We start from the raw sequence: 16,567 nt of genomic DNA on the forward strand, positions 1-16,567 counted from the left end.
AAACTGTGTGTGTTTTGCTTCAGGAGAGCAACCAAACATTTGTGTTATGTTCTACTGTCTTTGTTTTCATTTATTCTTTTATAATAATTTATCATTTAATTATTTTATTTAACCATATAATCATTTTAACAATTGATTTACCCATTTAATTGATTAATAAATTGATCAGTCATATTATATTATATTATATTATATTATTGTTCCATTTTGTTTTGTTTTTATTGATGTTTGTCTTCAATAATCAGAGGCACGATGGAATATGCAAACACAAACTATAGATGCGTGTATTGTTTCCCGGATGCTAATCGTTCTTCCTTGTTTTATTGTCCTCATTGGTAAGTTGCTTGATGGTTCGATTGAACGTTTTTAAAAATAAAACATCACCGGCACACTAAACACAAGTGTAATAATACGAAAACACGCTCAAAATAATTATGTTGTTAAATATGCAATATTAAACGATGCACTTTAGCTTTGCTAATAAAAAAGGTTCTTGCGGACATCCATTTCTTATGTAACTATTGATGCTCCAGAGGCAGTGACAGAGCGCGCATGCGCATTTGCAGCAGCATCAGCACCATTGCTACAGAACATCGCGATGCTCCAGCCTCTTCTTGTGTTTACAATCTATTAGGGAAGATTTGATTATGAAAACCTTTAGATGATCCTTATACATGCTGATGGATGTTTTTTCTATCGTACCATACACATAAAAGGAGAAGCGGATGTTACATAAAGAGCTCTGACAGGAATCAATTTCTCATAAACCGCGAGGGCCTTATCAGAGCACGTAGCGTCGTTTACATCAAGATTGACCAGGGCTCTTGTTTTAATTTCGGTGATTTCGGTGGTTTCATGTGTATAAAGGTGTAAGCTCTGCTCGGTGGGATGCACATCAGTGCTTTGCCGTACTCTCTCTCCGTTATAATGGCTGCTCTATATCAGGGCACGGACTCGTCTTCTCCGGATAAATATCTGGCGTTAAAAGACGTCAGAGAGGTGAAGGAGGAGACCACTCTGGACGAGAAGCTCTTTCTGCTGGCCTGCGAGAAGGGTAAGTTCATTTACCACTCTAAAGGAGGTGTTGCTTAGATATATTGTATAATACATTTATTGATGATAATAATAATAATAATGTTATAGATTTTAGCTGCTTGGTTTTTACCATGTCTTTTATTTTGGTTTAAATAACATGAATTGCTATTAATTTTGTACAAATAATTATGCTCTAATACTAAATGTTTTGTTCTGATAAAATGGTATAGCCTACTGTAATATATAGGTAGCGTTACATGTGATATTTTACAAATATGTGGAGTTCTTGCTTTGTTTGGATGGATCATCATATTGTCATATACTCAAATTAAGACATTTTTAAGAAGAAAAATGATTTTGACTTCACACAGCAACGTTTGGTGAGATATATTTAGCCTACTACAAGCTGTAATTTCTCTCTGTGTTTTCATTCTGTGTATTGTTGATGCATTTACTACTCTTTGTTTATTTATTCACATTATCCTTTTACTGTTGTTACCTATACTATGTTATGTATTTCTGTTTCTGTTTCAGTATATAATATGCAACTGCAATAATGGCTATACCCCGACTGGGCAAACGTCTACTGTACACTTAATTTGATTAATTGATTAGTTTACCGTGAAATTGCTGTTTATTATTATGTTAATCAAATGTATATTGTGTTAATGCTTTTATACAGTGTCCTTGAGCTTGGGAAAGGGCACTATATAAATTAATCAAAAATTGGTCCCATGTAGAACAACTAGGGAAACAAAACTTAAAGAAGTGCGTTGGATTTCTTAGAAAAGTAATGAAACAGTGATGATGTGAGAGTGAAATAATAGAGTTTAACAGTTTTAACAGTTCTAAGTAATTTCCTTTTCATTTTACATGACAAACTTCTAGGTAATAGTGATTTGTTTTGAGGTAAGTAGATTTTGAGAGCTTGACTAATGCTTCAATGTGTAGTGTTTTGTTTAACAGAAGTGCATAGTTTATTTCCAAGCACTCCAGAAACAGCTTGGAAAACGAATGGATTCCCTCCGGTTACATTGTGCAGACAAGAGTCAGTTGCTATTCTTTTACCATATAAAGAAATCCTAAAATGGTTCATGGAAGGATATCTCTCCTTTATGGTCTACATTAGTTTCCATCAAAAACTGCTGTCCTCTCTTTCTGATAGCATATGTTGATGTCATTGTGTAAACCATTAAACTAATATATTGTTACCTTACTACATCTGAAGGAGACTACTACATGGTAAAGAAACTTCTGGAGGAGAAACGACATGGTGAATTAAACATTAACTGTGTAGATGTACTTGGGAGAGATGCGGTCACCATTTCAATCGAAAATGAGAATCTAGACATTTTGCAGTTGCTCTTGGATCATGGCTGTCAGGTGAGAACACCATCATAACATGTCACATATTACATATCATGCATAACATGGTAGATAAAAGCAATCTGATCATTTGAGATGGATTTGTGTGTGTATGTGTGTGTGTGTGTGCCACAGGCCACAGATGCATTATTAGTGGCTATTGATTCAGAAGTGGTAGGAGCAGTTGACATCCTGCTAAACCATCGGCCCAGACGTTCCTCTAAACCTTCTATTGCGGTTAGTTTTTTTTTTTTTTTTTTCATTTATTATAATTTATTAATATCTATATATATATATATATATATATATATATATATATATATATATATATATATATATATATATATATATATATATATATATATATATTTGTTTGTTTAATTAAATATTAGTATTTTTATATCAATTAATATACTTTGTTTTATTAACTAAATATTAATATTTTTATATCAATAAATATATTAATAAATACAAATTATTTAAAACGTACCTAAATTGTCCTCAAAATGTCATATTGCATAATCAGATCCTTGTATACCTTTTTTTAGAAATTGATGCAGCGCATTCAAAACCCAGAGTATTCCACCACCATGGATGTTGCTCCAGTCATTCTTGCTGCCCACCGGAACAATTATGAGATTTTGACCATGCTATTAAAACAAGACATCTCTCTGCCACGACCCCATGCTGTAGGGTGCGAGTGCACCCTCTGTAATGCCAAGAACAAGAAGGACAGTCTCCGTCACTCAAGGCAATCATTTTTAAGTAGTCAAACCATGAAGTGAATGAATAGTCTAAAAAAGCCAAAATATTCAAAAGCCATTTTACTCACTTTAGGCAGTGTTAATGAAAAATTTATTTTAAGATACAGTTCAGATGTATTAGTTCAAAGGAGCAAAAATCCTTAAAAAAAAAATCACAAGAATACAATTGAAGACTTATCAAGGCCATAGTCAGATCTTTTAAGAACAAACGTTTTAGCATATATGATAGATATCTTGAGATTTTGTGAAGTCTGTACTGAAGAATAAATATATTTGAAAAGCACAAACAGCAATCCTAAAGTGTATTTACAACGTGGAGTTGAGTTTGACTGCATTATTTTGAGTGTTCTGTTTCATCCTCCATCTGTGTCTCTTGCAGGTTCCGTCTAGATATCTATCGATGCCTTGCTAGCCCATCCTTGATCATGCTTACAGAAGAAGACCCCATTCTGAGAGCATTCGAGCTCAGTGCTGATCTGAAAGAGCTAAGCCTGGTGGAAGTGGAGTTTCGGTAATGGAAGAGTGATTAGGGAAAGAGGTCTCATAGGGATCGTAGCTAAATGGAAAGAGCAGATTGGTTTGACAGTTTTACATGCATGCATTTATAGCAGATAATTTAATGGGGACAAAGGTTGTCAAAAGAGTGAGGATGCTTGCCCATGGTCAGTATAGAATGTTTTTTAAATTCCAAATCAATAGCTAAATATAAACAAATTCACAATGTGTCTTCAGGTTTGCTTGAAAGGAAGAGAGTGATTCATTTCATATTATGCTTTTTTGTCACAAATAAGGAATAAATAGGTCAGTAATTAGATTTTAAATAAAACGTAAAGAATGCAAAATAGTTTCTTAGTAAGTAAGGCATGCACCATTAGGTTTTTTATGTAGCAGTTTTTGGCATACATGAATTTCTCAGTCAACTCAGAGACGTTAATTTGGATGAGAAATATATTATAATACAAACCTCTTGTTTGTCAAAAAGTATGTGGTTCAGACAATTTTTTCTCTGGTGGAACAAAAACGTGCATTTCTGTTTCGAGTAGCAATACAATTGCCAACAATCACATCTAGGGACCTGTAAATGTTGACACTCGCCCATGTTCCCCTATGAAACAATCACAGTCCAAACTTTATGATTTCTATAGTCTTCTTTGATTGACTTCAAAACGATAAAAACCATGACAGATCCAGAAGAAAGAAGGTGTTTCTCATTCTGGATCTTGTTGTCATTATATTACAGCAATGATTATGAAGAACTTGCCAAGCAATGCAAGATGTTCGCCAAGGACTTGCTGGCTCAGGCCCGCAACTCTCGCGAGCTGGAGGTCATACTGAACCACACGTCCAGTGAGGACCACGTAGACAAGAGAGGCCTACTAGAGGAACGCATGAACCTCAGTCGCCTCAAACTGGCCATAAAATACAACCAAAAGGAGGTTAATGAAGATTTTTAACAAAACTATGCTTGTATCTTCAATAGCCTGGGGTGCATTTCCAGCCTAATCTCACGGCAATTCATACATATTTTATGAGGTGCCTAATTCATACGAATTCATGCAAGCTTACTCGTACAAATTCAAACGATTTTTGCTAAATCGTACGTATTTTATGAGTTGCACAATTTGTATGAATTTGTATGAATGACCTAAATCTAACCATACAATGATGTAACTTGCCTACTTAACTACCATAGTATGGCACATCATGTTAAAATGAACTAGCTTGTCATGTCTGTTTCCCATAACATAGTGATTTTGTAGCACATTTGTTGTTCAAACAACATTGCTTCAATAATAGGAAATCAATGATAATTCACAAAGGTGATATAGCTTTTGTAAATAGATTGCTTTGAAACTGAATGTCATTATGGCCGTAAATATTGACCATTGTGGACTACATCGCTATTTTTGTTCTCCATTGTTTCGCTGTGATTGCAGATGTTTTGATTCCATCACAAGTTCACTCTAACATCAACATACCTACATGCACATCCAGCACTTTCATTTTCCAGACAAACTGAAAGACATAGAATGAAATTTGTATGCAGTATATGGAATGGAAGATGTTAGCATGGTCATTAGCTTGCTTATTTTGCTAAAAAGCAAGATCTATTTAAGTTCACGTCATGCTAGCGTAAAACTATACAGTATTTTGTGGGCTACAGTTCCATCCACACAACTTTGCAATGCTACTTGCGAATGGTTTCTGGAAACAACATATCGTAGAACTATATTGCTAACAGCAAAACCTGCCAGCGATGCTTTTGGGAAATGTACCCCGGTTAACAACCTTAAAGACATTGTTTACCCAAAAATGTAAACTCGATTTATGCAATTTCTGTATCATTTTTATTTCCAACATTGTATGAGTTTCTTTCATCTTTAGAAGAATATTGGTAACCAGACAGTTGATGGTTGCCACTGACTTTAATATTAGGGGAAAACATGCTATGGAAGTCAACGGCTACCATCAATTATTTGGTTTTCAACAGTCGTCAAAATATTTACTTTTATGCTCAACAGAAACTCGTACAGGTTTGGAACAAATAGAGAAATACATTTTTGGGTGAACTATCCCTTTAACCAATGGCCAGATATTGTTGATATTTCAACATTTATTTTATAAGAAAGCACCAGGCATATATCTTGGGTTTTTTTTTCTTCATGTTTTTTTTTCTAATGCATTTTCTCATATTCCAATCTGTACAGTTCGTTGCCCAGTCCAACTGTCAGCAGTTCCTGAACACGGTGTGGTTTGGCGAGATGGCGAGCTACCGCCGCAAGCACACATGCTTGAAGATCCTGTATGTTTTGAGCGTGGCGCTGATGTGGCCTCTGCTGTCCATCTGTTACCTGCTGGGACCCCGTTCTCGAGTGGGCCAGGTCATCCACACACCTTTTATCAAGTTCATCATCCATAGTGCCTCCTACTTCACCTTTCTGCTCCTTCTAAACCTTTATTCACTGGTCTACAACGAGGATAAGAAGAACACCATGGGTCCCCCTTTGGAGCTGATAGACTACCTTCTCATTCTCTGGATTATAGGTGAGGATAGACGTTCATATGTGTATGAACATGAAAAGTTTTCATCTACTATTTTCTCTGCATGTGCTTCCTATCTGACAAATATGACCCAAACAAGAATAGTGTGCTGTGATTGCTGTTTCAACAAAAAGCAAACGAATTGAATAATTAAAACAGACCCACCAGTCTTGAACTTCTTTGCATTATAAACATACATGCCATCCATCTGTTCTTCATAATTCTACAAAACCATTAGTATGACCGATAAATTACATAGATAATGTTCCTTGATGCGGAAGTTATAAACACAACTAGTGGTTAGCATCTCTCTGGAGCGCTTTAGCATAATACCACTGGGTAATTTGTTGCTAATGGCACTTGTTTTAGTTTTTGTCAAATTTCTTTCTTTAAAGACTTAACCTTCATGAATAAAATAAAAAGTAGATCATGATTTATGACCACAAATGCCTGCGGATTTAAGAATATCATATGATTAATAAAATGAAAACTCCACGTACACCACAAGAGGGAGGAAGAGTATTCTTTTACACTGCTAATTTACGAATATACATCATAATTCATAACATTTAAAAATATATTTCATTAGATCTCCTGTTTGTTCTGATCAAATAACTAACCTTTCCATCTTAAAATTCTGTTGTTTACTGCTTTTAGTAACACATCCAGAATAATAGCAACCTCAGAAATGACGTGAATAGAATGTCAATTGAAATTTTGACATGAAACTTGTATTTAGCCCATGGGAGCTGAGTAAAGTCATGCCCTCCAGTGTGCAAAATGTCAACAGGAATCATTTACCGGTCTTCAAAACTAGTTGTGTGAGTTCTGTGGTTTTTGTGGTGTGTTATCTCCACTGATTGTTTTTTTTCGTTTTGTTTCGTTTTTACAGCTGAAACTGGTTTTCAAACCGGTCCTGCGTGTAGTGATATTACTTTACGTTCTGTGTCGAAAGCTTGGTGCGTGTGTCGAGAAATCCCAGCAGTTGTCAGTGAAGCACGTATTGAGGCTTGTATCGTTTTAGAGTAATGACGTCCGAAGCCTCGTTTGGCCAGAGTGGTTCAGGAAGGGGTTTGAATCTTGAAAATTCAGTCCTTCGCACTGTTTAACCCAGCCACTTCCAGTTTTAGACTAATGATATTGCCTCTCCTACTTATTATGAGCAAAGACTTGATTTAAACACATTTGATATGCCCATTCATTTCAAGCCAATATGCAGTTATGTTGTATTATGTTATACTATCATTATAAAATACACATTATATTAATTTAAATAGATTAGTCTATGTGGAAATACATGTATGTATATATATATATATATATATATATATATATATATATATATATATATATATATTTTTTTTTTTTTTTTTTTTTTTTTTTTTTTTTTTTTGTCTAAGCCTTAATTGGCGCAAAAAAAGTGTATCACAGACCACATCAGGTCACCTGTAATGTATCTGCTCGTTTTAGACTTTTTGGCAACCAGGTGGTATTGAGAGCAAATAAAGCCTTGAGAAATGATCCCTTTTGTGAACCACTTAACTGAAATGCTTCAATGCTTCATAAGGCTTAATCAGATATAGGTAGACATACAGAATGTATGATGCTAAGGGGGCTTGCAAAACCCGGAAAGCTCCAATGGAATCACAATCAATCTTGGTTACTTGGTTACCCCAAAATCAACAATCTCCTTTTTGAGTTTGGATTATCACTAAGTGGTTTTTTTTTTTGTGTTAATGTTGCAAGCTGTTTAAACTGTGGAGTTGGTTAGCCTTGCTTCAGACTGGTTGGCGCTAGAATCTGGACAGATCATTCTGGGCCTCTTTGTAGAATTTGGCTCTTTGAAATATTCAACACCTATCTGATCAAATCTTAAATTGTCTGATTCACTCTGATACACCGTAGAGCTACAATATCATTTAATTTTCTGGCATCATGGGTGTGCTTTGTCTCTAAAGCCATTAAATACACAAATGCTTTGGAGAGTGCAATTTGTGCAAGAGTGCATTCAAAAATGCTAATTCTCTCGTAATTCTCATCGTTCCAAAGCTGCACTATATTTTAATTTAATAATGTTTTTATTTGTTATTATTATTTTGTATTTTTAGGGGACTTTATTGTACTTAATTAAATTTATGAAGTACTTATGATCCATTTATTACCATTTATCACTCTTGTTAAAGAAGACACTTGGCAAATTATTGCTGAAGTGAAAAAAAGTTTAAAAGGTGAAACTTAAAAGTTATAGTTTGAGTTTAAGTATATTAAAATAATAGGCTAAATGTTAAAATACACAGAAATAAAATTTTAGCTATAAATATATACAGATATATACATATGTAGCTAAAATTTTATTTCTGTGTATTTTAACATTTAGCCTTTTCGAATCGTGTCCAAGACTTTCCATGTTTATACACAAACACACACATATATATATATATATATGCTGTTTTGTTATGTACTACAACACATTGAAGTGCAAATGGGGAAGTTGTGGACTAGTGGTTAGAGAGTTTAACTCCTAAGGTTGTGGGTTTGAGTCTCGTGCCGGAAATACCGTGACTGAGGTGCCCTTGAGCAAGGCACTGAACCCCCAACTGTTCCCCGGGCGCCGTAGCATAAATGGCTGCCCACTGCTCCGTGTGTGTGTTCACTGCTGTCTGTATGCACTTTGGACGGGTAAAATGCAGACCACAATTTCTGAGTATGGGTCACCATACCATTTTACACAAATGGTATCTGCCACTATCTGCGCATAGTATAAATAGCATCTACTGTAAATACTGTTTAGACTTAGTGCAGACTTGCTTGCAGAGTTTATGCTACTCACAGTTATATAATAAATATAATGACATATTTTTATTTAAATATATATATATATATATATATATATATATATATATATATATATATATATATATATATTAGGGCTGTCAAAAATAGCGCATTAACGACGTTAATTAGTTGTTTGTCATTAATTACGTCAATTTTTTTAACGCATTTCACGCATGCGCAGTGTGACAAATTATTAAGGTCAGGAAAGTCTCGTCGATCAATGAATTCTCAAGATAGTAAAAAACAGCGGCGAGCGCCGCGACGAAAACACCGAAGAAGCTTAAGGTTTTACCCCAGTTACTCTCAAATACATTCATGCCAAGCTCGATAAACAGAGACGACTTTGGTAGTTGATACGCTGGAGCTTCTTCCTGTTATAGCGTCCTGTGTTTCACACTGCGCATGCGCAGAACGCATACATGCAATGCAGCGAAAATTACAGCTGTTTGGAAAAGCATATGCATTTTTACTTGGTTTTACTGGCACTTGAAGCCTTCAGAACGTGAAAATATCGATCCTAAAGTATTGTGGCAGTGCAAATGAACACCTCCCAAAAACAAGAGTGCCCAGAGTGCAGAGGGCGCATGTTTGAGTAACAGAGTGCAGAGCATGGTTCTTTGAGTAACATTGCCCCTGACAGGTGATAAAAAAACCTGCTGCAAGGAATTTCGGATTTGCTGCAGGAATGATTATTTGCACTGATAGCAAATTCCTCTCTCTGCAGGCATGGTGTGGTCTGATGTGAAGCGTCTGTGGTATGAGGGATTGGAGGACTTCCTGGAAGAGTCACGCAACCAGCTGAGTTTTGTCATGAACTCGCTTTATTTGGCCACTTTTGCCCTAAAAGTGGTGGCTCACAGCAAGGTATAAACCCTGTCCAGAACATTTCATTCTGAGCACTTTACCAAGTTATTAAAGGAAAATTACCAAATTATGACTGACTTTCGTCCGTGGTACACAAAAGAAGTACTATTCTCTTCAATTTATCCTTTGTGTTCCATTTAAAAAGAAAATTAAGAGTTTGAAACAACACAAAGATGTGTAAAATACAGAACATGTCATGTGTAAATATATTTATATATCAACTTTGTAATACATAATTATATATATATTATATTATATAAATGTGTGTGTGTGTTGATATATATACAGGTATTTTGTAGAAACTACATAATTTAGCATTTCCTTTGTCCTCTGCTTCAGTTTAATAACGTTGGTGAAGAGCCATTTGAAGACAGGAAAAATTGGGATGCGTTCCATCCCCTCTTGGTTGCCGAAGGCCTTTTTGCGTTCGCCAATGTTCTGAGCTATCTCCGTCTGTTCTTCATGTATACCACCAGCTCCATCTTGGGGCCTTTACAGGTAATCACAGCTTCCTCTATCTGTAATTCTTATCCATTTACTGCCACATCCACTGGAGTGTTTAACCACTGAAGCTTTTTCTTATGTTACGTAATGCCCAGCGGTTGCAACGATAACACAGAATGCCAGAAAGTTCTCTCAGTTTTCCTGTGATCTTATCAGTGCTGCAAGTGTCAGTTTTCAGTTCTCTTGAGTTGTTTTTCTCTTTCAATTCTCTGTTCTTGGATCTATGCCATAGGGTTTCATTTCTCATTTATATGGATTTTTTATAGTATGGGGTTGAATCTCATGAAGTAACGTCCGCCACCTGCCAAATGCAGGTACTTTTTTTTGTTAGTTCTCAAAAAAACAATCAGTGATCAGATTGAATGATCTAAAGAACCTTTTCCCACTATAAAGACAAACCAATGGAAAGGTTCTATGGATGTTGAAGTTTCTCCATAGATGCTCATAAAGATCCCAAATTATTAAGTTTGAGCTGCAAATCTTGCCTCCAGCCACTGTGGTGTGCAACCTATAACACGTTGTGGATTGGCCTTTGATAATTATCTTACTTATCACAAAACATGGACTTGTATCACTCTGTCGTGATTAAATCCGTGTCTTTGGCAATGCTAATGCTACACTCTTTTCAGTCTTCCAGTCTTCATGAGATTCACCCTGTATAAATGACTTCAGCAGCTCTGTCTTTAGCAGCCATCGTCTTTCTGCAGTAGTTTCAGGGAGGTTGCATAATACAGCAGTGCTCTTCTCTGAGCACTCCGGTATTCGACGTGAGTAACACCATGTCAGTCCTGAGTTTATGTGTGAGTGGCCCTCTGCTCTCCGGCACGTGCTCTTAGACTGAAATCAGTGTCTGGCTCTGCTGTATGGAAAAGTAACTTGCTAAGGAGTGTGGTTTGAAACACACATTCTCAGCTGTAATGGATTGACGCATGAACACACACCCAAATAAAGATATTTAGAGGAAAGTCCCTTGTATTATAGCTTTTTAATGCATGAACCTACCCACATTCTTAAATGCTTTCTATGTCACTCCCTCTACCATACAAACGTATGATGAACAGATACAAGAATGACAAAGAACACAGTCAAGTTTTCATACAGCAGACTGGGAAGGCAGACATTTACTACCTCATGCGTCATTGTTTGGCTAAGAGTGTCCAGTAAATCTCCCAAAGGAAAGATAAGTGGAAAACACTGACTCACCCCTGGATAAACGTCTGAGGACATATTTCTTTCTTTGTGAGGGCAAGAGTTGAGATGTCCAACTGACTGCTTGAACTTTAAATTTAAGGAGCAGAATGGTGTTTGTATAGCTACAGTAACTGTCTGAATTAGTTGAGTTTGTCAGGATGATAAGCCCTGATTATTAACATGCCTGCTGAGAAATATCTGATAGGTTGGTGTCTTGCCAAACCCTTGCTTGCTTGGATAAAAGAGTCATTAGCAGAGCCAGATGGAAACTGTTTTTATTTTTTTATTTTTTATTATATGTTACCATTTTAATGTTTGGGATCCATAATCCATAATCCATGATCCTTTTTTGTTATTATTATTAATACTAATAATATTAATAATAGAAATTAAGCATTAAACTAATGAAAATAGATAATATCACTGTTACAAAAAAAATAATAATAAATATTACATTTCAAATAATGCTGTTCAACACCAACATTAATTTACAAATTGTTATTAATAAATATTACTCTAATCAGTGTCATGAGCATTTATAAACAATGAAACATTCTAGCGCTGTCATACAAAATATCAGCACTCTTGAAGCAGTCGGAATAGTGGACTAAACAAACTGTTGTATAATAAAGTATTATACGATTTCTAATCAGGCTTCAAATCGAATATTCTAAAGAGTTCTTTCAGTCTGCGTAATCACTTGGGGTTGGATTTGGGGCTTTGTGTCAGAGACATAAGTTTCAAATGGCTAGTGCAAATTCCGGAGTTCAAAAAAAGGTTGAAAAATATTAGGTGTGGAAAATGCCTACAGGGGGTTTGAGAGTGACACGGAAATGAATTTGTTTAATGGGAGTTGTTAAAAAAAAAAAAATCCCCCAAATCCTGGCTATGTTTCAGAGCAAACACACAGTACAGAACATTACGGTTCACCAGTCAGACTTGACACAAGGAATTCATCTTACCCCTTACCTCAACCCACACTGGAAAGACCAGTGGAAAGCACAGATAGACACAGAGACCTTAAAAACGCTATGTGTTTACTGTAGGTAAGGGTTGCTTAATGTAGCTACCAGGAAATGTTCCCCTGCCATTACCCCCTGATGGGCCAAACCAATATTTACCCGAAATGTGTTTATCAGTGACTAGTTGCTATCTTATATATGGAATTAGTCAAATGTCCACTTAAACACTTAAAATTAACTTATTTAAGAACATATTTATATTAAATTAAGAGCCTTTCTATAGCTCTCTGTATGTAAGTGAGTCTGCACTGCTCAGGCTTTGATGTGGAAGGACTGGTGTGTTTTTCGTTGCAGATCTCCATGGGCCAGATGCTACAAGAGTTTGGCAAGTTTCTTGGCTTATTCTTGCTCGTACTCATCTCTTTCACCATTGGTCTGACACAGCTCTATGGAAAAGACAAGGACCTATCCAGCTCCAAAAATATAACCAAGGACTGCGCGGGCATCTTCTGTCGAGAGCAGAGCAACGACACCTTTCACACGTACTTTGTATTTCTTCTAATTTACACGAATCAGAAATGTAATTGTTAAAGAGACCATATCATGTATTTTTTTCTTTCAAAATTAGCTTTTGCATCTTAGTTTAAATAAATGCTCTTCTTGGACTAGGGAGGCAGTTTTGAGTTCATGATATGACCCATTTGAAAAGTATTTGACAGACAAAACTGTTTTTAGCTTTCTGTGACACAAGCCCTATCCCAACTGGCACACTTCATGTGCACTTGCGGTCTTGCAGACTTGCAATATCTTCCGTGTACATCTGTCCATCAAGTCCACAAGACTGTATGGTTTCCCATTCATTATTTTAGCTTTCAGAAGTGTGCTCCTGAGCATCCCCATTGTAGCTGCTGTGCTTCCTTTTGACTTTTACATGACAGTCAAAGCAGCATTACGTCAAAAAAGAGTATACTCAGAGGAAGACCACAATGGTTTAGGGTGTGATTTGGGACAAGGCCATAAATTATTGTTCTAAAGTTGCAAGGTACTATGTTGACCATGAAAAAAAATTTCAATAAAATATTTTACCATAATCATTTATCTTTAACTTTCTCCAGGTTTATGGGGACATGTTACGCCCTCTTCTGGTACATTTTTTCCCTGGCACATGTGGCTCTGTTTGTTACAAGGATTAGCTACACAGAGGAGCTGCGGTCGTTTGTTGGTGCTCTTATTGTCGGTACCTACAACATTGTTGTAGTCATCGTTCTCACCAAACTCCTAGTGGCCATGCTGCATAAGAGCTTCAGACAGATTGCTGTAAGTGACCCTTGAGATGATCTGATGCTTTCTCAACATGATGCATGATGTGTTCCTGACGAGTAGATTTAATAAAAGAAGTTTCACATATTCATCTAGTGTTAACATCACATAAACACTATGGGTTCTCCAAACCTGATGGGGGCAGTAGAGATTTGAATGTGGTCTAAACGGTTGTTTGAAGGAGTTCTATCCATTATCATTCCTGTTCATCTCAACAACCTTTGATCAGCTGGCACATATAACACTGGAAATAGGTGACCTGAAAATCACCTAAGTTATCAAGTGCCATGTGACTAATCGCTCACAATTGTGATAAATAGGAATATTAACAGATAGCAATATTCAGGTATATTACTCTTTGTATCAGGAAGATATGAATGAATGCACATACACATAGTTACTTATACACGTGGGAATATGCATCAGGCAGGTAGCATTAGGTAGTGAAGACATTATTGTACCTTGACGATTTTATCTGCTTTCAGAACCATGAAGATAAGGAGTGGAAGTTTGCCCGGGCCAAGCTGTGGCTCAGCTACTTCGATGACAAGTGCACACTGCCTCCACCTTTCAACATCCTACCCTCTCCCAAGACCGTGTGTTACTTGGTCATCAGCTTGAGCAAATGGATTTGTTCCCACACCTCCACAGGCAAGGTCAAAAGACAAAATAGCCTCAAGGTATGTAAGTCATATATGAACTTATATTTGGCAAAATCTGCCTAATGCACTGTCTATCCATAGTTTTAATTTATTGGTATTTATGGATAACTGACCTATTGACAATCAAGTAAAAACTCCTGCTCTTAAAGACTTCCCTGCCCTGGAGGGCCAATGCGCTGCAGAGTTTAGCTCCAACCCTGATTGATCGAGAGATTGAAATTGAACAGGCAGATTTACAGTCTTTATTTTGCATATGGACAGGTGGACATATGTACACCCTTGGTTGCCCACAAAGACTGTAAATCTGCCTGTTCAGTTTCAATCTCTCTAGAGCAGGAACAACAGAAAGCTCAAAGTTTATGACAGGTTTGTTCAGTTTAGTTCCAATTCCAAGTAAAAACAGCTGAACCATCTAATCAAGTTTGTCAGGATTACTAGAAACCTACAGATAGTTGTGTGGGAGCTAAACTCAGCAGGGGTTTGGAAAGGGGATGGATTGTTTTTTTGGGGGGGTTGGAGCTTAACTCTGCAGGACAGTGGTCTTCCAAAAAAAGGATTGGACACCCCTGGTTTATGAGAACTGTCGGTATGCAAGATTCACTCTCAGTACTATGTACAACTCCATAACTGCATACACCAGGGATGCCAATCCTGCACCAGGAAGGCTCTAACTTTAAACTTAATTGAAATACAACCGAATCAGGTAGTCAAGATCTTTAGGTGTGCTCAAAACTTCTAGGCAGGTGGAGCTAAACTCTGCAGGAAGTCGTCCCTAAAGGAGCAGGATTGGGCACTTCTGGCTCTGTGTTTATCTTTTGGCTAGCTGTGTAGTATAATTAGCATGTAGCAACATAATATCCTCTTATAGTTCATTTGTGAATTCGGTTGAAAAAAATTACACCACTTTGCAAAAGGTTTGCCGGAGGATTGGCCAAGAATCAGGTCTGGTACCACAGTGTGTACCCTTTTGGTAAAAAAGGGGTAACTTGGAATTGGCACCATGTTAGTTAAAGAGAAGCAAGCTCTAGACATATTATGCCTTACAGTCAGCATGCCAGTCATCTTCTAACTCTTTGCTTCCAGGAATGGAAGAACCTGAAGCAGAAAAGAGATGAGAACTATCAGAAGATTATGTGCTGTCTTGTTCACCGTTACCTGACCTCCACAAGGCAGAAGATGCAGAGCACTGACCAGGCCACGGTAGAGAACCTCAATGATCTGCGGCAAGACCTCTCCAAATTCCGCAATGAAATGAGAGATCTTTTGGGCTTCCGCACCTCCAAATATGCCATGTTTTACCCCAGAAACTAAGCCATGTCCATTTATTTAAAGTGACCCAGCATGCTCAACAATGCTCTTCTTCTTTTTCTTTGGAAGACGAAAAAGTCCTGGGACTCTACTGGAATAGTATTACTGTATGCTCTGTTTATTCTACACCAAAGCCTGCAGAATCATAACTTGTGTAAAATTCTTGCATCCTACTTGTTTTCTAAAAGTGTAATTCTTTACAAATAAATAACATTTATTATGAAGAATTTTTTTTAATTGAACTTGCATAAGTTCTTAGTAACTTGCAGTATTTGAATATGTAATTTAAGATTAATTCACAGTTAATGTGTTGTAAAGACACAGTCTTCAACCCTGCTCCTAAAGAATCTAGAGTAGCGTAGTTCTGGCAGGTCATGTTAGTCAAGCACTCTGAGTACTTGCCAAGAACGGAACCAAGAACTGGCAATCCAAACTTTATGCTAATTGTCAATCATCTTTGACAGTAGTGGTCCTGACAGAACCAACTGTCCTGCAATGTTCATTTCTAACCTGCTTGTAATTTTCTTCATCTCAAGTGATCATGAAGACTTTGAGTGTTTTGTGTGTTTGATTAGGGTTGGACCTAAACTACACAGGACAGATATTTTGACGCTGGAAAGAAACTCTTAAAAATAAACCTGTTCCTTTCAAGAGTTTATTAAGGAGTTAAATGTTTGAATAGTGCCCTTCATAGTCAAGCACTCTGAGCCCTAGG

At 36.7% G+C, this 16,567-nt stretch overlaps 1 protein-coding gene across 2 annotated transcripts; it reads left to right on the forward strand.

Moving 5' to 3' along the window:
- The first annotated feature begins 557 nt into the window (after positions 1–557).
- LOC128013657 (short transient receptor potential channel 1) lies at positions 558–16,503 on the forward strand. 2 transcript variants are annotated; one of them, XM_052596783.1, is made up of 13 exons: positions 558–1,054; positions 2,264–2,418; positions 2,536–2,637; positions 2,949–3,151; positions 3,544–3,675; positions 4,405–4,600; positions 5,873–6,209; positions 9,766–9,905; positions 10,245–10,403; positions 12,917–13,104; positions 13,678–13,879; positions 14,368–14,562; positions 15,628–16,503. In XM_052596783.1, the coding sequence occupies exons 1-13, from the start codon at positions 889–891 to the stop codon at positions 15,853–15,855; spliced, it is 2,403 nt and encodes an 800-aa protein (XP_052452743.1). In that variant the 5' UTR covers positions 558–888; the 3' UTR covers positions 15,856–16,503. The 2 variants fall into 2 exon arrangements, with proteins under 2 accessions (XP_052452743.1, XP_052452744.1); XM_052596784.1 differs by lacking the exons at positions 558–1,054; positions 2,264–2,418; positions 2,536–2,637; positions 2,949–3,151; positions 4,405–4,600 and having other exon boundaries at positions 3,655–3,675.
- Positions 16,504–16,567: the final 64 nt, after the last annotated feature.

This window comes from Carassius gibelio, chromosome B24 (assembly GCF_023724105.1).
Source record: "Carassius gibelio isolate Cgi1373 ecotype wild population from Czech Republic chromosome B24, carGib1.2-hapl.c, whole genome shotgun sequence".
In the NCBI taxonomy this organism is placed as follows: domain Eukaryota; kingdom Metazoa; phylum Chordata; class Actinopteri; order Cypriniformes; family Cyprinidae; genus Carassius; species Carassius gibelio.